The following is a 26,413-nucleotide window of genomic DNA, read 5'->3' on the forward strand; positions in this document are numbered from 1 at the left end:
GATCTTATTCTGCATTTCCACAGTAGTTTGAACTACCAAGTCTTCATGAAAAACTATGGGTTGGGCTGCTCCCTCCTCTGATATCTTGCAGCATCCTCTCCTCTGAGTGTTTTTAGACAAAAATCACGTTGATTGTAGGCTCCCCTAAACCACATCCCTGATTTGAAGTGTCTGTCCTTCAGATTAGCTCTCCCAGTCCTCAACTATGGGTGCTGATTCTCTAAATCTATGATTGATTTTGGATCCAGCAGAACTTGAACAAGACAAATGATGTTGGGAAGCTGTGGGAGCTGCCAAGGACACAGGTGAAGAACGACAAGGGATGTGTTTCATCATCGCAACGAAGACCAACAAGGGTGCTATGATCTCACGTAGCAGGAGAGATGTGACTTGTGTGTACAGCTGGCATACCGCTGTCAGGAGCTGACGCAGAACTCCCAAGGAATACATTGTTCGCCTTTTGGAGAAATTGAGGGAGAGGAAATATCACTCTATAGCTTCAAACTTGGTAGCAAAGAGAAGCGGGGAAATTGCTGTTTCCTAAGCTGTTTCCGGAAGATACCGTTGTGAACCAGGGCTACAGGGAGGCAACAGAAACCGGGATGGCCCAAAGCTGGCTGGAAAAGGCGGGGCTTGGCCACCTCCCTCTCAATCAGCTTGGAAGAGATAACGAAGTCCTGGCAGCAGAGGGGAGTGGAAAGAACCGGGACTTTGGGTTGACCCATTTGTTCCGTAGGTAATTACTGAACATCTATTGTTTGCTGAGCACCTCTCTGCCTGTGGACCAGAGGAGCTGGGCACACACTGACTCCATGACTGCCTAGCTAGTAGTCTGGGGACAAGGCACTTAATATCTTTAAAACTGAAACAAAGAAATGGAGGTCACAGATCCAGATCCATAACCGTAGTCATGAAGGTACAGTGGGACAATTAATAAATGGAGATAGAACAAGATCATTTCTGAATGGAGTGCCATCTCCGTCTCTAAACCTGGTTGTTCAGCTTTTAAGAAAAGACAGTAAGGTCGGTCTCACAGCACTATCCTAAGCGCTGAGATGAAGGCAAAGGCAGGGAAGGCTTCCCCAAACCCACACACATTAAGGTAGCAGGTATCAGTCTGAGGAATCCTTATGTTGGCACACACACAAACAGAATTAATCAAAGTCAAACTTTTAGAGCATCTTACTGAGGCAGCAGGAGTGGTAATTTAGAAAATGGCACCTGAGCCGTCAAAACTGGGTTTCGTCGTGCAAACAACCCCAGAAAAAAAGGAAGTATGACTTGAACCCCCATTTCCTCTGTTTTCAGATAAAAAGCTTTCTGCTGTAACTGAGCAGGATCTCGTTAGGCTTTAGGCCACGGGGTTCTGCTTCAGGTAACAGGAGATACAGAGGAGGAACTGGTTCCTTGTGTGCCTTGGGAAGCTTCCCCTCTACCCACAGGTAGATCTCACTGCATCACAAGACACACAGCTCCAACATTGCTGGAGAGTCGCCTACGGCAAGTAGTTCTTATAAACTAAGGACCAGAACAGAGAAGAGGCCACGTCCTCCTGAATGGGAATGCCTGATTCGGGAAGTCAAAATCTTGACCACATCCCAAGCATGGTGGAGAGGAAATCACCTAAAGTAGGGGGAGAAATAATCCCCTGGCCAGGACTAACCCCAGCTGGGCATAGTGAGGCGAGGGTGTCTCCCAAACCCTGTGTGTACTGTCTTCACTGCTTAAAAGGCCCGGGTATGTTCAAGCTGTGCAATTCCTGTAGTTATTGGAATCTGACCAGCTGTGATTGCTGGTTTTAAAATATTTTGGGATTCTGAGACTGCCTCCAAATACAGAAACCTAGAATGAGTGAACTGTGGTTGGTTGTTCCACCCTTGCAGCTAGAAGGCGCCTGAAACATCCTGAGTATCTCCAGCCGATAGACTCAGTTCCTGGCCCTTCTCAGGGACCTGAGAACCCTGTCTTTCTGGTCTATGAATGCAATGCCGGGAGTTGACTTAATTACACAGGTGTTGACTGTAATGCTGTGTGTGTGTGTGTGTGTGTGTATGTGTGTGTGTGTCAAGAAGCCCCGGTATATTGGCCCCATTAAATGGCTTGAACAGGGAAGATTTCCAACAATACCTACAGATCTTCTGGAAAGGGTCCAGTGACCACGATGCCTCAGGCAAGAGAAATGATGAGATAATGTGGAGAGATACAAGACTAAAGGTCCCCCATGGGGAGCAGGACGGACACAGGTACAGAAAAGAACACAGTTCTAGTCCCTCTTGAGGCTTATCCTACTGGGGGTGGGGGGTTATGCTTGACGTTAGAAGTGATGCAGGTTTCCCAAAGGCAGGAGGGCAGAGGGACGAAGACGACCACCTTGCTGTTCCTGTAACCGGGCCCCTATTTTGTGCTAGGCTATCTACAGATGAAAGTCAGAAAGGAAGGCTGGAATGGTGGCTCAGAAAGTAAAGTGATTGCCATACAAGTGTGAGTTTGATCCCCAGGACCCCCATTAAAAAAGAAGTCAGATGCAAATGGTAGCATTCACTTGCCATCCCAGAACCAGGAAAGCAGGCTCTTCCTTGGACATTGCTGGACAGCCAACCTGACTGAATAGGTGTGCTCTAGGTTCAGTGAGAGATCCTGTCTCAAAAAGCAAAGTGGCTAGCAACCAAGGAGGACATCTGAGATACGTCTCTAGCCTCAATATACAAGCACACGCAGATGCAAATACACGAGACCCTATACACATCCTCAATCTGAAAGAACTTGTCTATTTTCCCTTCTCTCCTTCTCCACTCCCTTCCTTCCACATCAGTTGGTCTTTGTTATTTTATTTTGTATTTTTTTTAAATGACCTCCTGGTTGCCAGTTTCTGGTGACCTAAGGCTGATCAATTGTCTTTACCCCTGGGACTTCAGCACCATTGGGGAAACTGACACCTATTCAGCTCATTATAATGCAGGGTCATAGAAATCCATTCACTAGGAAGGGCATGAAAATTAAGTGGGAACTAACTGATCTCCTTGAAAGTTATGAAACCACAGTTTGGGCTTCACAGGCACACATTGATAGGGCAGCCAGGATCAAACCAGAGGATGATTGTCAAATTCTTGAGAAATCACTCCTTTGCTGGGTGTGCCAGCACAGTGTGTAACAGGGGGGCTGCTGCTTGATGTAAATCCTGGAGAAGGCAGGCCAACACTGTAAAGGTAGTCACAGTCTGGGCACCAGTGCCACGAAAGCAAAAGCCACATCCTACCTACCCAGAGAGCCCTTCCAAACAGTAGCCTTGGGAATGCCAGTCTAAGCCCCAGGACACAAAACTGTCTTAGCTAGTCTTGTGGGTATTTGCACTGGGAAAGGAGGCCGCATAAGAACTCTGTTAGCTTTCAGGAGGGATTACGACTGTTCACACAAGATAGCCATGTTCCTTGGAAACTGTCACCAACAGCTCCCCAGGACAATTCCCAATTCCCTTACTTGCAGTATTAAGATTATAAGGCCCCATTTATAAATGTTAGTGTTTAATGCTCTGCCATTGCAAACATACAGTCTCCAAGCTCCCTGGGAAATAAAACCCACATGCGAGAAAAGATACCTCTGTCTACTAAGGGATACTACTGTTCTTCATGCTGTGACCAATGTCTCCCGTGGGGGGCTAGGCCCCACTGCTCAGAGACTGAAGCAGCCAGTACTTGTCTTTTAGGATAGTTGATGCTTTTGTTTCATTAAAAACATTCAAATGCTAATTGATGATGTTTCTCATGCCTTACAACTAGATGGAAGAAAACCATACAGCAACAATCACATTTCTGTTAAGCGTTCATTCCTGTGGATGTTTGCAACATTATCTGGACCTGCCACCTGTTCTCTGAGGCAGAAACTAGGGCTTTGATTGCCCTGACTCCTGCCTGTCTACCCACTGCAGCCCCTCCAGTCAGTCAGTCCCTCCCTTGGAACTACTGGGACCACAGAGTGGCATTATCTGATGCCAGGTTTGATCTGACATTCCAAAATGCATCTTTCAGCCTGAGATCTCTTCCCACCCTGTGTCTTGGGCACCTTATCATTTACCTGTATGTTTCCACTTAAATACCAATTCTTTCTGATGGCCCTTCCTCAAACCTTCATGTTACATGAGGGCCGGCTTGTTGGGGTATCTGTCCTGCCCAGTACCCCACAGCTGGCAAGCCCCAAAGGAAAATCAACCACACAGAGATCTCTATAAGTTATAAAGCTGATTGGTCCATTAGGTCAGGCTACTTATTAGCTCTTATAACTTATGTTACCCCATTATCCTTATCTATGTTAGCCACACGGGCTCAGTACCTTTCTCAGTGTAACAGCTTACATGTTGCCTCTTCAGTGGTCTGTACAGGAATGGCGAGGGAGCCTCCCTGCTTCCCAGAATTCTCCTGTTCTCATTGCATCACCTCTACTTCCTGTCTGGTTTTCCCGCCTATACTGCCTGCCTGGCCAATCAGCGTTTTATTAAAACATGATTGACAGAATACAGACAATTCTCCCACATCACCTTCACCCTTTTAGAATATGTAGCAGTCTTAGCTCCTCTATTGCTGTGATAAAATACTCTGACCAAGGCATCATACAAAGGAAAGAGTTTGTTGGGACTAACAGTTCCAAAGGGTTGGAATCCATCTTGGCAGCAGGAATGGTGATTGGAAGAGCTGAGAACTTACCTCTTGGATCAAGAGTACAAAGCAGAGAGACTAAACCAGCGGGTGTCTGTGAAACATCAAGGCCCAGCCCTAGTGACATACTTCCTCTAACAAGGCCACATCTCCTATATTTTGCAAGCAGCACCATCAACCGGGCCCCAGGTGTTTGAGTGACCAAGACTATGGGGAACATTTTTCACCCAAGCCACCACAGCAGCAGCCCACCTCTGTTTCCCTCTAACACAAAGCCTGTTAGAGAAACTGAGTCCTCTGTGGTCACCATCAGGTTCCTAATACCCTCCCCCACTTCCTGAGCACACAGAGAGCCTTGAGGAGCTCCTGTGATGCATGCTGGATTAGCTCAAGTCACTGGAGTTGTGAAGAGGATGGTGTGGATCTGGGCTACTTGACGGTGAACTCCTTGTTTGCTTTTCTTTGACATCACGTCATAATCATGCGCAGGTATTGGTCCATTCCCCTCGGTGAATGGATTGCTTAATGCTCAGAGATATAAAAGAAAAATCTAATTAAAGACAAGAACACAGGTCAGTTGTCTAGTTTTTTACATTCTAGTAAAGGGGTCTGCCACAGTCGAGTGCTATCGGCGTCACATGTCAACTCAGCCAGGCTGCTGGTGTTGCTGGGAAGGTATTTTGTAAATGTGGTTCCTCCAGGACCAGCTGACTTTAAGTAAAGCAGGTTACCCTCTATTAGGTGAACAAGCGTCATTCACTGAGCCATTAGGAACAAGAACTACAGATTCCCAGAGAAGAAAGCATTCAGTCTTAAGACCACATTCGTACATCCATACAGCCTGGGTCTGTTTCTCTTTAGAACCCTAATCCAGAGACAGTCCACGAGTGATTGTCTGCCCAAGCTAGCTTTCCTTTTCAGACCCCTGGTTCAACAGGAGCCCAGCACCTGACCAAGAACTGCTTAATTGCGCCTAAAAGTTCTCATGCCCCTCAGACACAGACAGCACTGCCTGGAAGTCTGTTGGTGAGAGATAGAATGGGACTTTCTTTTTCCTTTGGGAAACATCTAGACACCAGGCTGAGAACCCAGATGCTGCTTGAGCAGCTACATGATGTCAGAACATACGACATACAGGGTGAACACATAGACAATCCATTCTACCATTAAAACCTAACTTTTAGGGTGTGTGTGTGTAAATATACACAGGCATATGGACATACACACATTTACATGTAACAGGTATGTCCTGACAGGTTTGAACGGTATACTGTGACACCAAGGACATACTGGCATGGTTATTCCTCAGTCATAATAAACATATAAAGCACTTTCCGTATGCTAGGATTAGGTTAAGTACATTGTTGCTTCCTTTACTATCTAGTTAGTGAGGTACTAATGCTTGACCAACTCTGACTGTGCAGAAACCCCAACACCAAGAGCCTTAGGATTTCACTCAAGGTCACCCATTTGTTAGGTGCCGGAATTTAAACCCAAGGCAATGCAGATGTGTGAGGCTCCAAACATCCACGAAGTCATCCTTTGCTCTTTTGCAGATTGCTAAATGTCTTATAAACCATGCAGGTGAAGCAAGGTCCACCCAGGAAAAATGAAAATTTATAATGGCCAGTTTACTAGTGAGGTTTTATATGGCAGGCTGATTGTAAAAATACTTGCTTAAACAAGCAGCCAGAGGAAGATAAGCCAATGTGACCCCTGGGCTACGGGCTCAAAGGCAGGCAGAGTTGCTGTCAGGGTGCCTAGCAGAGGCTGGACAGACAGGTCATGGGCGTGGGTGCTGGGAGCTGCTGCAGAAGTGACCTGTGCTTCAGACAGTGCGTTCACTTGCACTCACTTTTTATATAGTAGAGTCCTTCAAATTTTCAAGTTCACCTGGAACCCTGGCACATGATCCTTGAAACAGGATCTTTGCAGATGTGATTAAAGGATCTCAACATAAAATCCTCTTGAATTTCAGGTGTGCCCTCAACCCTGCTAACACACTAGGAGCTGGCACAGAGTCACATACAGTGAGAGGGCATTGGAGAGTGCAGCGCAGAGACTGGGAAGGTAACAGGAACACCAAAGATGCTGGAGACATCAACATCGTGAGAGCACAAGGGTCCTTGTCAGGGTTCAGAATAGCAGATGGCCCTGCTGACCCCTTGCCTCAGACATCCAGCCTCAAGACCTGAGAGAATATAGCTCTGTAGTAGTAGGCTCACGGTCTGCATCATTTAGACCCACCGACCTAGGAATATACCTCACGTAGTCTCCAATAGACCAAACCTTATTTGAAGTCCCTTGGGAAATGACACCCCAGATCTGCCTCCATGACTCAGGGCTGAAAGACAGGACAGTCCAAACACTGCAGAGGGAAGGTCCATACCGAAAGATCCCACAGAAAAATTATGACCATGGGAAGGGTTAGAAAGGCCGTCTTGATTCTCCATCCCATTCCTCCACATGCTTCATGGGTCTTAGAGATGTAGGATCACCAGGGGCTGCCTAGGTTCAGGAAAGCAGCCAGGCCACCCTCCTCTGGGTGAACTGAAGGTTCCATCAGTAGCCTCAGTGGTCAAGAGGCAGCAGTCTTCAAAGTGAGATCAAGAATAGATGTTGAAATACTCAGTCTGCTGGTTTGGGACAGGAAGAAAGTGGTCCCTTTAAGACCAGAGTGGCAGCTGCTATCTAGCGAAGCAGCCACTACTACAACCTCCTCTCCCTAATGGCACCGGCCCCCAGGCTGAAGGGCCCATTGGATAAGATAACTTGCATGAATAATCAATTGAAAAAACAATTGAAAAAAGGCAAAGGCTCTCCTGGTTGAAGCTTCAGATAAAAAGGAGGATATTTTGAATTTGACAACCAATCTACCTTTAATCCTATCAGGAAATAAACTCGAATCATAATCTGATGTTCGGAATTGCAGAGCTTGGAAGGCAAAGTTATTTCCTCTGCTGGCTGTTTCTCCTTTCTGGGCAGTGTGGGTGTGGGGACCAGGGCCTGTGACTCATTTGCATCTGCTGCTGGTGGGCAACTGTTTGCTTTTTCTCAGCTTTGTTTCTGTCTCTTTTTTTCTTTTAAATTCCACACATTATCTTTCTCTAATGTGCTCTTAAATAGTGTGTTTCACAATTAGGAGCAACTTGTTGACGAATATTCCTTAATGACTCCCCACACCTTCTTAATAGATCTATCTAGTTCCGATTTAGACAGAGGAATGAGAGACTGGGAAAAAGGACTGGGGCTTGTGGTATCAACCTTCTGTATCTATGGCTGAAGTCTCCACAGGGGTGGTTTTCAGACCTTGGTTAGCAAAATGTCAAGTACCCGATTAATGTATAAACCCTAGAGGTTTATACACAAGGACCCTCTAAGTCCCAGAGAGATCATGTGATTACCTTCACAGAATAGCTTACCAGCCCCAGGGTATATCATCCCCCTGCCTCAAAGGGGATGTGCAAAGAATTCTTCATCACACCAGCGTCCACCTTTTGAGTACTTGACTTGTCCCTGACTCTGCAACAAGAGCTGGCCCTAGCTCTTTTAAACTATCTAATATGAGTAGTACTGTGTATTCCCATTTGCAGATGAGGAAACAAATTAAAGGAGTCTAAAGACCTCAGATAAGAACACACAGTTAGCAGGTGTAGGAGATTTGACCTAGGTCAATCTGGGTCGAAGGCCTGATTCCATCCCAATGTCTCTCCTCTGTATACAGATTCATGCCACATGCAAAAAGCTAGGGAGAGGGCTGATGAAAGATTTTGGGGTCTGCATTTTTCCCACAGTTTAAGCCATTCATGTCAGTGTTCCCACAGGGAGACAGAACAGCAGTGAGGAGTTAGGAGAGTGGTGATGGAGCCAGACAAACTCAACCAAACCCTTCGTTTGCCCTTCAGAAAGTGCTGTCACCTTAGCAGAATTAAAATAGCCACAGCCTTCGTTATTAGCTCTGGATGACTTACTGGCTCTGGGTCAAACTCCCTGTAAAACTGTAAAAGTGGGCCAAGAGGTGGTGAAGGTTAATGATAAAATTAGCATGTGCTAGGTCCGTACTTCAGGGCCCAGGTGCTTAGGCCAGGTGCCCCGTAGCTATTACCACATTATGACTCAACAAATATTTGAGTATACCTATTACCATGTTAAATAAGAAGAAAAGTAAAGCATATCCTGCCATAGAGACGAACATGACCAACTCCGCAATGAAAGAAATCCCAATGCCAGTGGAAGTGCTGGAATTATAGAAAATAATAATGGTCAGTGTCACGGGGGCAAAAGAGATGCTCGCAGTGAGGTTGCTCAGAGTCAGGGTGGGATTTGAGTTGGACCTTCGGTAGCATCAGAGGCTCAGACTGCTGGGAGTCATGTGGAGTCTTTCAGAGCAGAGCTAGGCACAACAGCAAAGCCCCACTGGGACATTGCAAGATAAAGAGGTTTTTGGTTTTTCATCACAAATCAACTCTGCTACTAAGTGCCTTATCTAGTTCATCAGACTGTTTTGTTTTTAAAAGCAAATCATTCTCGATGAAAGAAGCAGTGGACTGGGTAGTGATCTGTTTCTGCTTCTGCACTGTCATGGAGACATGACAAGCCATTTGTAATCTTCCACCATAGGATAGCACTGTTCAGAGCAAGGGCCAACAAACTTCCTCAGAATGGCAAGATAGTACATGGTTTGGGGTCTGTACATCATGTGGATTTGGTCCAACTGTTCCTCTTTGTTACAGTGCACAATCTTTGTTATAGTGCATGAGAGCTGTAAAGAATGGCCAGATAAGGCACATAGAATATAGTTTCGCCATATCTTTTTTTGATGACTGGAAAGAAGAGGGGAAGGCTTATGTATAAGAAAAAAGTCTAAGCGGAAGCCTGAGCAAGGTATCCACCTCGCATCCTTGCAAAGGCCTGGCTAGAAGCTAGGGTGCTGTCATACAAATGGAAGGACTTGAGTTTGATCCCCAACAAAGATGTGGGGCCAGAGAGATAACTTAATGGGCAAAGCTGCTTGCCACCAAGGCTGCTGACCCGGGTGACAAAAAGAGATAACCAACCCCACAAGCTGTCTTCTGACCACCGCACAAGTACAATGCTCACAACACAAACACACACGCACACACAAATTAATTAATTAAAATCCAGTGCTCTTATGATGAAATGGGAGACGAGCTCATGAACCAGCTGGCCTGTCATAGGCAGCAACCAACAATGCAGAGAGAGAGATCATGCTTCAAATAAAAATGGAAGGGGAGAACTTAAACCTGAGTTTATATACTCCACACACATAGACACAAATACATACACTATATGTGTGTGTATACATGCATAGTCCAAATATCCATGTTTTAAAAAGAATAAGATTGAAATGCTGGTGGCAGATAGTGCCAACCACATACTGACTCCAGAATGCCAGCTTCATTGTAGTTCAAGGCCAGCACTGACAAGGGCCACTTATTTCTTCAACTCTGCAGACAAATTGCAGCAGACGAGGGTAAATGTGCAGCTGAATAGCCAGACTCCTTCAGGAGAACTATTAGATGAAAAAGAAGCACGCTATCCACATTTGCTAGGCTCTCTGCTAATATGAAATTGCAGGAATCTTGAGAATCACCCAGATCCTCCCTGCGCAGTCTGCATAGACACGTACATCTGGGTCCGGCGTTCTGCGCTGAAGGAGCAAACAGTCATTTATTGGATGACTAGATTGATCACCTCTAAGCCCACAAGACTGTGCCTGATTTGTCTTCTACTGACAAATGACTCTTTGCTGTTAATCTGGCCTCACTTCGTGGCCCATCCATCCATGCATCTGTTCACTCAGCAAATCCCCGTGTCAGGATCCCACGAAGTCAGAATAGAAGCATGCAGAGCAAGCCTAGCCTAGCCTCTCACTGAATCTGTAAAGTGGCATCCTTTAAGCCTTTTGAAGATAGGCAGCGACCTTATCTAGGGTGCTAACTGACCTAGGCAGCCACACAAGTTGAAGGGTTTCATATTCACATATATTCAGGACCCAGTCTCCTCTTGAGCCTTGCTGCTCCTACCCTTTCCATAGCTGCCCGAGATTCCAAAAGATACTGTCCAGTATCACTGTGGAAGAAAAACTTAAGCTGCAGCCCTGCATGCATGCTGCTGCCGATGTTGCTACAGACATCTTGGTTGTTACCTTTTTTTTTTTTTTTTTTTTTTTACACACTGGAAACTTGGTAGCAGGTGCAACTTCGCTATAAAATTATTCTTCCAAATCAATGCTCTTGTATATGCTGAGTTCAGTCAATTCATGTGTGTGTGTGTGTGCATGCGCATGTGTATGTGTGTATGCATACATGCAGCATAGGAAAAACAAGTCGTGTGGTCTGGCTCAGTCTTATAAAAAAAAAGAGGAATGCTCAGCTAGAATCAGTGGGTGGAACTATGGTAGTTTCAACAACTTCCAAACCTCATTCTCAAGATGTTCTAAAACGTCGGAAAGAGCATGGATCGCAACTCCAAGAACTGGTTAGGTCCAACAGAAACCTCCTTCCCCAACCCTCTTCCTGATTTTATATTGTAACAGTTGCAGGGCTTTTACTGACAGGATGTGATGCCTTGCTGCTTAGGAGACCGGCTCTTATCTGAGATAGTTCTGCCACCTACAGCACACAGCCCTGCAACGCCACTGCATCAGCACAGCAGACATAATCTACATACATGAATAAAGGGGTGGACCTGCCTTTCCAGCCCAGGACCTCTCCATTGTACGGATTCTTGATTAGCATGCAAAAGATAGGCGCTCTTTTGGGATGGGTTACTATGATAGAAAGATATTTTCCCATTAAAGTGGAAGAGAGAGATTTCTAAGGAGTAGCTTCTGGGGGAAAAAATCGCAATATCCAGAGAGAAGAGCAGGGTAAAAGAACATGAGTTCACGGTTCTGTGAGTGCAGCTCTCCCACCCCATGCCCTGCTGGATGCTAGTCACCCTTCCTGGGTCCAAGCAGGTCATCTTTGCCACCCGGCCTGTCGTGTAATGAAAAATAGTTTTGTCAAAAGGAGGTGATTTCCTGAGACATTTGAACTGTGAGCCCAGGGTAGATTTCTTAAGCTGTTTAACTCATTTCTGAGGGGACAATGTGCTCCTGGAGGGCAGAAGGTAATCCTCATTCTTTGTGTCCCCAACACAAAAGCTTAGTGCGAAGCTCAATGAATGCGTGTTGGTGTCAAGAGATGAGGTGTGGTGTTGGCTGTCCGTGCTGTGCTAGCTAACAGGCGTGTCGCCACACTTGCAGCACTGAACGCTTGTGTGAGAGACACAGTAGCTCAGGCCTGCACAGTACAAAGCGGGTGTGTGTTCTGCAGAGCTGTTCAGCAGCCTGGCAAGGACAGACACCTGATGACGGTCAAAGTCCATACTGAGACTTACCCGTGTGTTCCGCTCACCTGGACCTTCGCAGTCATCGTGACTACATGAACAACTGAAAGAGATGAATGAAGAAAATGATCTGAAAACCTTTCCTTTTATTCTGCTTTAGTCATTAAAAAAAAAAAACCTGTTTCCTACTCTCTGGAATTTCTCTTAAAGATTTTCTTGCCATGATCATGACTGTAAACATCTCTGAGTCTGCCTGAATGTGACCTGGCTCTGCTCTGAGGGTGACTGGTTCTCAGGTCTGCCTGTAGAGACCATTGTGGCATCTGTCCCAGCTGTGTTCTGCATAGGAAAAGGCACACACAGAGCCCTCACCATGTTGGACTAAAGAGCTGAGTGCAAAAGAATCCTGTCCCTCTTGCGGATTGCTTTTTACTGGCATTTTAGATTTCAAAAAGGACCTAAATTAAGTATGAAGGTCTGCAGATTGAAGATCTAACGAGCACATCCATATTGCTTTGGGGATCTATAATGGTGGTCACTCAAGAGCCGGGAGGGAGGGTTTGTCATTTCTGTGTTAGACATAGTGTGTGCATTGCTCAGGCTTCCGAATCTCCTCTCTTGGGACTGGAGAGATGACTCAGCAGTTAAGAGCATTGGCTGTTCTTCCAAAGTACCCAGGTTCAATTTCCAGCACTCACATGGCAGTCCACAACTGTCTGTAACTCCAATTCCTGGGTATCTGACATCCTCATACACACTTACATGCAGGCAAAATCCTAATGTATATTAAATAAATAAATATTATTTTTTTTAAACCTCTCTTCTCCCAAAAAAAGGAAAAACCCTTAAAAAGGGTCAGTGAATTTAGCAAATCTGTCATTAGCAAGTGAAATCTTTCTAGGTAAAGTTCATCTTGATTCTGCTTAAACTTGGTGGGGGGGGCTTGGCAAGGCAGAGGAAATGAGGAAGAAATGGACATTAACTGTAAACATGGCAGAGGATTTCCTTGGGAAGTCCAGAATCTGTGGGGTAGAAGACCTGAAACTCTAATAGTAAGTTATAGAATCTTATGCAAGTAAGGGGTTTTAAAACGTGTCTTCAGTGCAGACTATGTGAGGAGAAGGGACTGAGCATGAAAGTCTGCATTTTCAGTCGTCAGATCACGTGGTTCTAACAGACACATTCCTTACTTAGACTGCTCTCTGGGCCTGGAACTGTCTTGTAGTCTTTTGAAAGATTACTCCTTAAATGCATCTGTTCTTTGGAGCCAAAACTGGGACATGGAGGTAAAAGGCAAAGTGTCAGCATTCCAGGAATCTATAACACAGTGGAAAGGAGACTTTGAAGGCAGTGGAAGTTTGTGAGGCAGAAAGGGCTGGATGCAAAGGGAGATTCAAAGGGACACCACTGCAGCTTACACCGGGAGATGAGGGGGGAGGGGCACAGCAAGTCTTCTCTGTATCTTCAAGGACGGGGCAGACATTGGCCAGAAGGAGGAGGTAACAAGACTCAGGGAGCAGAACACCTCTGAGGGGGACATGCTGCCGGTGAGGGTTAATGGGGAAAGTCAGGGGCTGCACATATGCATTTCCTAAGGCAGCCATGATTTGCACAGAAGAAGACATATGCTGATATCTGCATCACTGTAGTCCCCAAGTCTGATGGTTAGTCCGTCCAAGTCACAGGCTTTGTCCTAATAGGTAGGGTGCTCTCAGTACCGTGGTGTCCTGACAGGCCTGCCACCAAAGGAATCCAAGAGTCTGTGGTCATCCTAGCTGACTTTGTCTTTTTGTTTCATTCCGTCTTTGTCATCAAATGTTTTGGACCAAAGTCAAGCTAAAAAGCTAAATAAAGGACGCGACAAGGTGACAAATGTAGAGTCCGAGTGAATTCCCCCACATGGAGTGACTACAGACTTGTGCCATGTATGCGACCTTCACGGGTGAAAAGGATCTAGTGTTCATTATCTACTTTTATGAGGATGGGCATCAAGAAGCATCAGCTTGCTCTGCAAAGTTTAAAAGATGCATCTCCCCACTAGATAACCCGTGTAAACCAGTGCTGGCATGCACAGTGTGCGGTTACACAAACAAGAAGAGCAGCCAGAAGCCAGAGCTGAAATCGGAGCAGTGTACTCCATGGAAGAGGAAAGCCTCTGAATTCATTACAGAGCTGTGTCCAGCCCCAAGTCTGTACAAGTGTGTGTGTGTGTGTGTGTGTGTGTGTGTGTGTGTGCGTCCATGCATGTGCGTGTGATCACATTCAGCTGTAACACCATGTTATACATGATACTCCATTAAGTGGGTATAATCAAGTGTGGCCAATAAGTCTTTCCCTTTAAACTTACGTAGAGAAAATCAAAACCAGGGGAAAAAGCAAAAAGAACCCTTAAGCTGGCTAATGGATTCCAGCTGTTAGAATTATTATTGTAATTAATATGATCAAGCAGCAGAACACCGGTGACTCTGAATTCCTTGCAGTTGTGTGTAATACTGGAGCCAATGCAGGAGCTGATGTCGAGACACAAAACCTACAACCTCAGTCCCAGAGACTGCCTGAAGACCTGCCTGTTTCAGAAGTGGCAGCGGATGGTGGCACCGCCAGGTATGCCCTGTTCTTCACTACCTTTGTACATATGCTCTCGGATGTTCTGGGGATGAAGGGCTCTCTAAAGGAAAACTGTGATGATGAGACATTCATCGGGAAGGGTTGGTTGCCACGAGTAATCCGACCATGATCTGGGGCATAAATATGTAAAACTCTCTAAAGATATATTTTTTATGTGTGTATGGATGTGTCTGCGTGGTACTGCATTGGACATATCTCAATACAGAACAAAAGAGACAACAAGTAAATTAATAATCCCTACCACACATCGCAGTGGATCACGTTTCCCCAGTAAACAGTCGTTCCATTATTCAAGCCCCAAATATTTTTCACTATTTGAATATGTCTTTCTTGAAGAAGTCTAGTTTCCTTCGTTTTCTTGTTATACCATACTGAAACATTCTTTCTAAGAACCTTCAAGTTAATAAATGGTCTTTACTAAAGACCAGAGTCCAAATATTGGGTGTACCTACCCTCCTGAGAAGCCCCAATCTCACTAAGGCTGAGGAACTGAGGATATCAAGGTGTAAGAAAGAGAGGTTGCCATGAGACGTAGGTACTTTGCCAGTATCTGTTTAGAGTTAATACTTTGTTGACACCTTGCGTCTTCTGAAGTACTTACAGGTCCTTGCTTCCTTTGTTACAAATAGAAAAAGTAAACTAGTCCCTAACTTTTCTATTTTAAGTTCAGTTATGAAAATGGTACTTGTAGCCTGCTCCTACAGTACTGTGAGTTATAGATAATGAGACTGAGCATTTAAATAAAAATCATGCCATAGTGATGTGTAGAAGAAAAGAGTTTCACAGATTTTGTGCTAGAAAAAATATTAACCATTTTCTTTGTGATGTTTAGATTACACAAAATAGGGAAATTTTAAATAGCTTCCTTTTCAAACGGGTGAAAAGAGCACCACTGGAAGGACACTATGCTTAGGGCTGCCTCGTCCTATTGCTCTGGAGCCCAACCCTCTCCCCTTTTCCCTATTACAGCAGAACCCACAAGACAACCGACAACCAAAAGGAGAAAACGAAAAAACTCCACCAGTAGCACCTCGAACAGCAGCGCCGGGAATACCACCAACAGTGCGGGCAGCAAGAAGAAGGCCCCGGCTGCCAGCCTGAGCCTGTCCAGTCAGGTACCTGTAAGTCTCACTTTCCTTTTAGGCCTGAAGCCTTCCCTTTCTCTTCATCCAACTCAGGGGGCTGGGATTCCTCTCCCAACTTAAAAAAAGAAAAAGGAAAAGAAAGAAGGGTTCTGAGTAGTTTGGAGGCGGGAGGAGGAGCACGGCAGGGACCGGGTGGGATGGTACAAGAGGTACGAATCCTACCATGGTAACGTCCCCTGTGAACGAGGAATTAGGAGGGAATATTAAGAGTCCGTGCTGTGTTGGGACCTGAATTAAAAAGCCATCAGAGTCACTGGCAGGAGATATGGCACTCAGGGTTTAATTAAAGCATCACTTAGCAGCATGCCTGGTGGCATACTAAGGCCTCTCAACTGCAGCCTTGGAGACCCAATATGCCCCTGGAAACTGGTCCCCTGAGCTCCGGCCCCATACTGTAATTTGCCTGGGCCTTCCCAGCATGGGCCTCGCTCGTATTTAAGAGCCAGGCAATTAGCTTGCAGCCACTAGAAGGGCAGCTCAGTAAACTTTTGTCTGGCGTATCACTAGCTCATGTAGAGCCAGGCCCTGGCTTGATCTCACCTCTTTTGGCCCCTGACCTCTTCCTTTCATTTCTGGACCTGGACAAAGGCCACTTGCAGGGGGTGCTGAATGAAACTTTGACAGTGAGTGTTGTAGTGTCGGAAGAGAGTAGACTGCAAGGCTTTCTTCATCCCTGGTTGATTCTTCTCAAACTGAACCATGGCCTTTCCTGCCTCCAAATCCTCATTGTGGTGTTAGACTGTCACTTTCAAATACTCCTGTTCTTACGAACACCTGCTGCTACCACTTGCCATGGTTCCTCATGGGTTCTCTACCCATGCTCATGACTGTCACCAGGCATTTGACCCTTCCTTGACACTGTGACTTTGGAGGGACACACCTTGCCCGTGTTGTGGCATCCTTACCCTTTCCACTCGCTCTCTATCTGCTGTCCTGGCCAGCCTCTTCCTGATCCTGCTTCATCTCTTTCCGTAAGAGCAACCTTGTGTCTGGAAATTCCCCAATTGCAAATGTGCCTCTCTAATCTGCCCCTTGAACCACTTCTTACTGGTCCATTCTCTTTAGACAAAAGAAGCCCAGTGCTCAGGGAGACCCTGAGTTTTTGAAATTCTTCCTGTCTTCCACAAACATGTGTGTGGTTTCCATGTTCACTGCATTAGAGAGAAGGGGATAGTAGAAATAACATCCCCCCCCCAGTCACTGAGGGATCATTTCAGTTTTAAGACCACTAAGAATTACTGAGTAATGCAATGAGTTTCCAAGCAGTCCTTTATTTTCTGAGTAGACCTTTGTACTCGCCATACCTGACAATCAGCGGGGTAAAGTAGGCGGAGTGAAATCTCACCTGTTCCTGTTACACCAGAACTGGAAAATAGAGAAAGTGTCCCCATCTAAAAAATGGACTGAAAATGCCCACATATGCAGCCCATGTATTTATCGAGGCCTGGTTTGGAAACTAACATTTGTCTAACAAACAAAGAAAAGGAACTTCAGAGAATTCTGGAACCATGGTGTCGCTGCTGAAAAGTATGCCTACTGAAGGAATTTAGGTCAGCTCATCAAGCGTTCTCTAAGACCCTATTAGATATGATACTATGCAGGGGACTAACAACCCTGAGATGAAAAAAAATATTTAAAAACAAGGCCAAAGAGCCCCTGTCATTAAAGTACTCACTTATTAACTTGGGCATGACCAAGAAGTTCCCTCTTTCATGCCAGCTCACAGAGCCCACCACGTAGACAAGGATTCTGGCAGGGAGTACTTGGGAGGCCTTCCGTTAGTGATGTCTGCCATGATGGAAAAGTTGAGAGTAAATGTGTACCTTATATATTTTAGACCACCTGTCTGAGTGCAATCATTTCCACTTTAGCAAGCCTGTAAGTTTTTCTACTCCACAACCCTCCTATTCTCTAAACCAAGAAGTGCATTGGGCTAGCAAGATCTCTACACCAGGGAGTTCTCACGAGTGTGGATTTTGTGTGCACAAGGCAGCACTAAATAGAGATGAATGCCAGCAGTGTTCCTGTACCATGCATTCTACGGTATTGTCACTAAATAGAAATTGCAGATGACTTGAGAGAAGCAGGAAGAAAGTCAAGTTAAGAATATGCACAGACTCTTAAGTGTCTTCAAGTTCAATGGATTTTAAGCAAGTGTGACCACATCTTTTTAAGCACTTTTGACTGAATCAACATCATCTTATTGTTTGACTAGAAATGATCTGCAGGCGTCAGCTGCCTGGTCCAATGACCTCAGCTCTGAATTGCAGAGATTCTGCAGGAACCGTGTATGTGTGTGCATGTGTTTGTGTGCCTGTGTGTGTGTGTGTGTGTGTGTGTGTGTGTGTGTGGCCAGGACTAGGGTTTAATCCTTGGATTCTGCTTCTCACTTCATGAGCAGGGGCTAGGAGCCATCCCGAACTGCAGCCTCAACCCTGGGAGGGATGGAGACCTGTGTCATTCTACAGCAGTGACCCCTTCTGGCCAATTTAAGGAGAAGCATTGAGGGGCCCTGAAAGGAGTCACTTCCAGTCCTCCTCAGAGGTTGGTGGTCCTTGCACGGGGGATTAGTGAGAAGGTGTGAAATGGGCAGAAGCCAGTGGCACCTCCTAGCTCCCAGCTCAGGGGCAGAGGTCAGCCTCATGGGGAACCAAGGGTATGTGGGCTCCTCTCAGATGCATTCCTGCGCCCTCAGTGCATCACAGAGGCTGGACAAGGGAAGGAAAGTCACTCTCACCACTGATGTGGGATTTCCAGAACATGGGGGTGGGGACTTGCATTTCACATCCCCTTGCTAGCAGCAACTTGGAATGGACAGCCTATCTCCTTTGTGTGACAATAGCAAGCGGAGACAACCAGAGAAGAACAGCACTGTACTTCTGTAAAGGTGTGAAAGGAACCAAAGAGAAACTAAATAGAGTTCAAAGAACTCTGTAAACGGCCTCCAGCACCCTGTGCGTAGAAAGCCTAAAGTTCTTTTTATTCCTTAGCCACCTGTCAGCCAACTAAATCACACACACGCATGCACAGCACACATGCACACATGTGTGCATGCACACGCACATGCACACACACACAGAGTTATGCTTCTAATTAAGAATATGTTTAGAAGAACCAACAAAGCCAACTTAGCAGCTCTCTGAACCATAGAGCATTTACAAACACCTACACCCGGTCATCTTTTCCAGCTATTTCTGGTGTGTGGGGATAAGGTGGGGTTCTCCACATATTACAAGCCTATGCTAGAGCCCCCCTGGAGAGACTCAAACCACTACACGCCTATTGTTTTTTTCTTGCATGGATGTCATTTTCTAATGCAGAGAGCACATCTGCAGTGCTGGGGACTTTCCTTCTAAAGACACGCTGAAACCAGCCGCTCCTTCCATTTCCCCTCTGCTTCCCATACCTCCTTTGCTTCTCCATATTCTCGCAGTTTCTCTCGATGGCCTTGGAATCACAGTACTAACACAGACCCACGTGGTTGGTTCTATGGTCCTCTCCTGCCTGGCGACACGCACTGCATGTCCCCCACGTCCGTCCGTCCAAGTGTGTTCATTAATCCTCACGCTGAGCTCTGCCAATCTTTCCCTTCCTATCCTTTCTGCCTCCTTTTGTTCTTCATCATAAGTACAGCCTCCTAATTGCCTGTACCTAAGCATCACACTCTTACCCTCGGACTCCCGTGAGTGAAATGGTAGCCAGCCTCTGCTAATTGAATAATGTTCACAAGTCTTTGCAGTGTCTACATTCCATCTAAAACCACGTGGCCCTTCTTCCCAGTCGGAAAGACAGTGCCTATTTGGCATCTCATCCTAAGAGTCCTCATGAGTCTCCTTCCATGTCAGTGTCATTTCTGGCTTGTCGTTGCCTAGCGAACACTCTCTTGGAAGCACCCAGTTCAGTATCTGGCCAGTACCCCTCGCAGTACCTCTATTGCTGAGTTAACCAAGCTCACATTTCATGTATTTACTCCACCTGGGCCATTTCTCCTTAAAAAGAAAAAAAAAAAAAAACCTATCAGTTCCCAAGAATGACTAGTCAGAAAACAAAGTGTGGCAAATCATCTCATCCAAATACAAAAGGACGCAGGGAAGGAATAATCAAAACAGAGTTTTCCATCCCGGAATAGACAAGGTGCTAATTAAGGAGTTTGTTCAAGGGTCACCTTCATAGTTCTAGAGGGTATCAGAGAATGTTGCTCCTTTCTCCAGGGACTAGGCAAAGCTCCCCAAGGTTTTAGAAAAAAATGCCCAGTGGTCAAATGTTTCACTGAATTAACTTTGCTGCAAAGAGCTGCACACCCAACACTCCAGTGCTGCTGGCCGAGCAAAACTTTCTGTTGCTTTCTGGAGGCTGAGAGCAACACGCCCTCCTCAAGCCTTGAACCTTTAAGTAAAATGCTGCTCGGATCCTACCCAGAAGAAAGCTAGCCTGTCCCACGCCTGGGTCACATTCCTATATAATCCAATCCCCTTTACACAAAGAAGCTGGAGCGGTGTCTTGTGTGGATCCCTGCCCCTGCCCCCAGGCCCAGGCTTCTCCAGCTGTGGCTTCTCCAGGAGGCTCCCAGCTATAGTCGGTAGCTTCCTTGTTTGCGTGGAAGGACAATTTGTACTTAAAGGAGTGATTACTCAGATTCTTCTGGCTCGTCCCCATCCCTAATGACTACCAGCTCCTTCGGTGTAATTATAATTAGCTCGCTCTTCATCTTTCTTTTATGGGACCAGCTGGACAGACTGGTTCTCTTTACTGCCCAGATTGGTAGCAGGGTTGCCTGTGTGGAGATAGGTGACAGGCACCATGAAATAACAGATGGTAAATTCAGGGCTTGTTGGCAATCAGCAGGTTTTTGCTAATGACTTAATTAGCTATGCAAATTGTCAAATCAGTGTGAACATTGTTTTTATCGAAAACTTTACCTAAATTAATTACCATAATTAAGTAGCAGAATGTCAAGGATATTGGCTGCATAAAAGGACCTGGCAGAGTAGAAAAGAGAGGGATTCTGTCCTCAATTAAAATGTATATCATCCTGGGGACCAAGAACACCGTTCGGAATGAGTTGTGTGGGTATTGTAGAAAGGTACCTTACCTATCCGTGTGTCCCAGCTCCCTACAAGATGACAGGGCCACTCAAGCCCTCAGTGAAGGTGGCGATTTTTGAAAGGTATTGTCTAAAAAGGTTCTATTGCCCTCTCAGAAGTGCCCCGGGTCAGCAAGTTCCAAGCGTGGATTTTTTTAATTTTGAAAAATCCATTTTTTTATTTCTGCAGATTGCTAGCATTGCTCGTTCTCCGGTGTCAGGCTGCGCACTAAGGACATAAACTCGCGTGGTTGTTACACATCAGGAGGCGATGTTTATTTCCTGTAGAAATCCAATATGCGTCTCGGCCCCCCGACATTGAGACTTGACCCGGTTGTACAGCGCACACGAGTGTGTCTGTCCTAGGTCCCCCGAGCGCCTCCCGGTGTTGTTTTAAGCTGAGCTTCTCTCCCCTAAGGTTTCCCTGTAATAATGTCAGCTGCTGTTCACAGGATGTGATGGTGGTAGGAGAGCCAACTCTGATGGGAGGTGAGTTTGGGGACGAGGACGAAAGGCTAATCACTAGATTAGAAAACACGCAGTATGATGCGGCCAACGGCATGGACGACGAAGAAGACTTCAACAATTCACCTGCCTTGGGGAACAACAGCCCGTGGAACAGTAAACCTCCCGCCACGCAAGAGACCAAATCAGAAAATCCCCCACCCCAGGCTTCCCAGTAAGATGGGCCTGCCGTCGCCTGATTCCACTGTCCCATAGGCCCAGTGGGGTAGAATTCCAGTCGCAAATCTCAATCAGGAGAGGAAAGAGGTGAAATTTAAACCCACACAAGCAAAACGTTTCCATGCAAAAACCTATTTCTAAACATAATGACCTGGTTTTCTTTCTTGCGATTTTTTTTCCTTTTTTTTTTTTTTTTTTTTAATTGAGAGGATTGTTCAAATGAGCCTCCATGGCCTCTCCTTGGAGGCCTTCGCACGAAGTATAGACACTGTCCCTGGCGGTAATTAGAAGCAGCAGAGGCTAGGGCACCTCCTGGCACGGTCTTCCCTCCCTCTTTGTGTTCAACTTCCTGTCCATGCACCTACCGAAGGCCATGCTGTCCGAACGTGCTCAGGATCACAGTCACATGCTGACCCCCAACTACAGATGACTTTTTAATATTGTAAAATATTTTCTGCTTTTTGACTTGCATTTGAGAGTTTCTTGTTTCAGTAAAAAAAAAGGGAGAGAGAGAGAAAAGAAATGTAAAGAAAATCTGTTTGGGGAAAGTAATTTAAATGTATTTTCCCCCCCTTCACTTTCCATTGGTTTTCCACGTGGCAAGAGCCCAAGAAGACACAGCCAGGTGAGTTTCTGGCAAACGGATCCTAATTGGTTCTTGAGTCTGAGTTGTTTCAGTTTAAGCCAAGTACTGAAACAAGGAATCCTCAAAGATATATGGGTAGATTTTACTATGTACACAGAGACAAATGGACCCTGGGAAGTGTATGCGTTTGTGAACTCGCTGTGGGTCCAAATATTTTCAAGCCATGTAATCCATTAATTTTGTGGAAAGCTTAATAAATCTGAAACTTTTTGTATTTCTTCTTTTTTTTTTATTGTATCTGAGTTGACTGAGTTGGTGGTTGGTTTTTTTTTCCATGCTATATTTCTTGTATAATATTTTGTAAATCCTTCACCTGGTTCTTTCATGGGGACTTTTCTTTTGGGGCAAGTTCAGTGTATTTATGTGAAGCTTTATAAGAGAACTAATTTTTCCATTTGCATATTAATATGTTCCTCTATACATGTAAAGACACAGTGGCTCCGTGTGTCATAAAACAGCTGTATTTTATGTATGCTTTACTGGTAAGTGTGCCAATAATAAACCGTGTTAATGACCAAAGTAACTGAATCTGGCTTTTGGTGTGAGTACCTGTGAGTCCATCTGCTCACAATTATGAGAAGTATCAAGACTTCTCAAAATTCACTTAATATCCAGACACCAAATGGAGTGGTATTATAATACCCGTGTGAAGCAGGCTCTCTGCCCACCAACTTCTCTGAGACAGAATACACTCACAGGCAGCCAGTCACATAAAAGCTGATTGGTTACCCACAAATGGGCAGCCAGAAAAGATGGGAGTCATGCCAGCCAGTCCTCTTAGGCTCAGAAATGCTGTCTAGGGCAGGCAGGGTATATGTGTGTGCCGCTGACAGATCCTGGAAAGCACACCCTGGCCCCCGTACGACATCCTGGGTCACTGGAAACACTGGACCAAAGTGCAGAGGGCTCTCTTTGTCTATCTTGTGTTGCTATAAGATTTATAAAGAGAAGAAACTTTTTTATCAACACTGAGGCTTAGAAGTCTGACACCAAGACGCCATAGCCTGACAAGGGCTTTCTTGTGCCACCCCAAGGCAGAAGGTGAGAGGGTCGATGGAGGGAGAAGGAGGAGGAAATGGCTTTCCTCCTCCCCTTATGAGAAACCCACTTTCAGGATGGCTCACCCACTCCTGTGGTAATATCATGCAAAACTGATGGGAGCAGAATTCCAATAACATTGTTAATTATTTTTAACATTGTATTTTTATACTTTGAAAATGCCATGGATTATATTTTGCTATCCTACTTACCCCCAACTCCTCTCGGGTCCACTCACTCAACTTGCCACCCCCTCCAAATTCCATACCCGCCTTTTTCATTTTAATGACCCAGTAAGTCCAGCTGGTGCTGCCCATATACTCCTGAGTGTGGGTCCATCCGCAGAAGTAAGGTCCAGCCTCAAGGGGCCACACCCTTGAAACACTAACTCTCCCTCCCCTAGAAACTATCCCCCATCAATAGCTCCTCGGTTAGGGGTGAGGGCTGCTAGAGACCTGCCTGCTTCCTGCTAGGATGCCGACTAGCTTGATCTTGTGCACACATCACGAGCTGCTGAGTTCTTGAGTGCGGCTGACTTTGTCACATCTTAAAGACCCCACCTCTTAACACACTGTACCACCGATTAAGCTTCTAATATGTGGAGTTTAGGAGACACACTGAAACCACAGCAGAGGGCATCTTGTTGCAGGGACAGCAGGTTAGGATGGAGCACGGAACCTCTAGCCTCTCTCTGCTTAGCTTAGGATGCTGTGGTTCTGATTTCTTCTACAGCTACTCTTCAGGTCTATGGGGGAGAAGTAGGGTAAGGACAGACGTGTACGTGCCCAGTGCTGAAGACATACACGGGCTATCCACAGCCTGGGCATCTCTTAGAAGTGTGATTCTTCTGCAAAAAAGAACCTATCTACTATGCTTTTTGCAGCAGGTATATCATATCCTCTTTACTGAACTCTATTCTGAGGACAGCCTGGGAAGGCAGAGACTGATCCATGCTTGTCACCAAGTGGAGAGGTATTGAGTTCCCCTACTGAGGGTGTCTTCTAGACAATTCACCAATACTACTAGCACAGCTTTTAGTTGCTCCATACAATAAGTATGAATATTAATAGCCCCGCTTTTAAAAGTCAGTGTCCCTTGACTACTTCTCTTGTCTTTATATACTGAGTATAGAAAACTTCGCTTGAGTACCTTTCGTGTTGAAAGAAATTCCTTGCATCTTTCCCACTTTACAGCAATAATGAGGTGAGGAGAGCTGTTACCATTTGTTGAGCCTGTTTGATACACTCATGCTAGGCAATTTCAGCTTCTCACCTCAGCGCAGTTTGGACCTCCAAGAGGAGTCTAAAAGTATGTGTCTGAGACTGGAATTTGACAACATGGGATTTATGAGGGGAATTTTGTTTGGAGATCAACCACTTAGGGAGTGGGAAATACTGGCTAAGTAAGGAAGTGTAGCCAAAGAAAGCTGTGGACTTCTGACGTTCGTAATCATGACCTGTTCCGTGAGAAGAGAGTCTGGGTGAATAAACTTCCTTACGGAGTGACTCCGCTTGTGCTAACATCAACATTAGCACACCTGAATCTACCCATCGCTGGCTCTGGATCATTCCCAAGGTAAGTGAGAGTGCTGGGACCTTTGAGGTAAGATGGTTTCCACCAGTTGAGGGCAAAATCTGTGGGGTAGGGGCTTTAAGTATTAGAGAAAACTTAACACATCCAGTAGATGGTGTTCAGGTGAACATGCTTTGCAAACTAGATGGCAAGATTCAGAGCACCCTCAGTTCTGTGAAGGACATCTGGGCAGACAGTCTTTTGAGAGGACTGGACCTGTTGCTATGCAACGTAGATGACAGTTGAGATTTGTCTAGGATGCTCCAAGACTCTAAACACTGGGTGTTTTCTAGAATACCACATTGCTTTGCAATAAGGAAGTTGTAAGCACAACAGTAAAAGAACCAAAGGGAGGGGGGAGCATCTAGAAACAGCTGCTTCATTGACTCCTCATTGGTGAGCGACTGAAAGAAAGACCTCCATTTTCTTCCTCTACCTTGTCATTTTAGGTTTTTGTTTATCAGTTCTAGAAAATCATTCATATATGTAATCCTTACGTAGTCTTGCTGATGATGCCCCAGACAATTTATCTCTGTTATCCATTGTTACAGAAAAAGTCCATTGAAAACGTAGTGACTCAAGAGAATCATTTATTATGCCACTTTACCCCTTGGAGAAGAGGGCTGGCTCTACTGAGCAGTTTGCACTTAAGAGTGGTAGGTGCCCACTTCAGCCAGAGCAATCAGTGGCTTGGCCAGCCTGATCCTCCATAATGCAGCACTCAGTGGTGGGATCACTTTGTGTACCATCTCCATGGGACAAGGGCCATGCTGAGATGTACAGAGTAGGAAAAGTCAATTTTCTCCAATGGGATTGAGAGAGCAGGTAGAGGTTTTGAGTTTCTCTGGGTGATCTGGGTGAGCCAGAAGGATTTGTGTCCCCAATAAGGGGTACACATTTTAAGCCAGAGGGGTGGATCTCACACTAGAGTAACCGTTGGTCAATATATCCATCGTCACCCACAAAACCCTCTCTGAAATATTTTAACATGCATATCAACTGTGTCTGGGAACTGCTTACTCCTCCTCCCATTTTAGAACGGCTTCTCCGATCAACAGAACTGACAGAAATACATAGAGATACACAGCAATAAAGACAATCACAGGCTGAAATCAGAGATCTGGTGACATCTCACATGATTACTGGACCCTTTCCGGCTTTTTCTAAGTGTCCTATGCAGGAAATACCATAAGCGGACTTAGACTCTGCTCTGGAGGGAATAGACCAGGTAACTTTCTGTAGTTTCCTATTTATGGTGGAGATGACAGGAGCCTCTGGGCCAACAGGAGCAGAGGTGGGAGAAGTTCCTGAGGCACTGGAATGTCTCAGAGTGAGCACCTCCAGGTGCTGTCTGATCCCCCACACTATCAGTCCAGGAGATCCGAGGCTCCCAGTGTCCCACTGTCCCAGTCTCTGGAAATCTTGCAGGGGTTTCCAGAACCTTGTAAGGTAACTTCTCCAGAGAGTATACATGGACATCCTTAAAGCCGCATAGAAAATCTATATTGCTGACTGGCAGTTGTATGGGGAACTTGTCCAAATCATGCAGCTCTGAGCCTCTCCAATCTTTGTCTTTTATGCCCCTCCCCCCAAAAAACCCACACATCCTGGTTGA

The 26,413-nt window shown here is 45.6% G+C and overlaps 1 protein-coding gene across 12 annotated transcripts in view; it reads left to right on the top strand.

Moving 5' to 3' along the window:
• Ldb2 (LIM domain binding 2) overlaps positions 1-22,711 on the top strand; it is a 345,392-nt gene extending 322,681 nt beyond the window's left edge. The window contains exons 6-9 of one of the 12 annotated variants that reach the window (XM_048414969.3): positions 14,483-14,606; positions 15,603-15,751; positions 18,177-18,319; positions 21,049-21,441. In XM_048414969.3, the coding sequence (XP_048270926.1) occupies positions 14,483-14,606; positions 15,603-15,751; positions 18,177-18,281 (378 nt within the window). In that variant the 3' untranslated portion in view covers positions 18,282-18,319; positions 21,049-21,441. Of the gene's footprint in view, positions 1-14,482; positions 14,607-15,599; positions 15,752-18,176; positions 18,320-21,048 lie in introns of all 12 variants that reach the window. The other 11 variants (XM_048414967.3, XM_048414970.3, XM_048414968.3 and 8 more) reach the window with 11 other exon arrangements.
• The last annotated feature ends 3,702 nt before the right edge of the window (positions 22,712-26,413 follow it).

This window comes from Myodes glareolus, chromosome 8, assembly GCF_982192425.1.
Source record: "Myodes glareolus chromosome 8, mMyoGla1.1, whole genome shotgun sequence".
NCBI classification, from domain to species: domain Eukaryota; kingdom Metazoa; phylum Chordata; class Mammalia; order Rodentia; family Cricetidae; genus Myodes; species Myodes glareolus.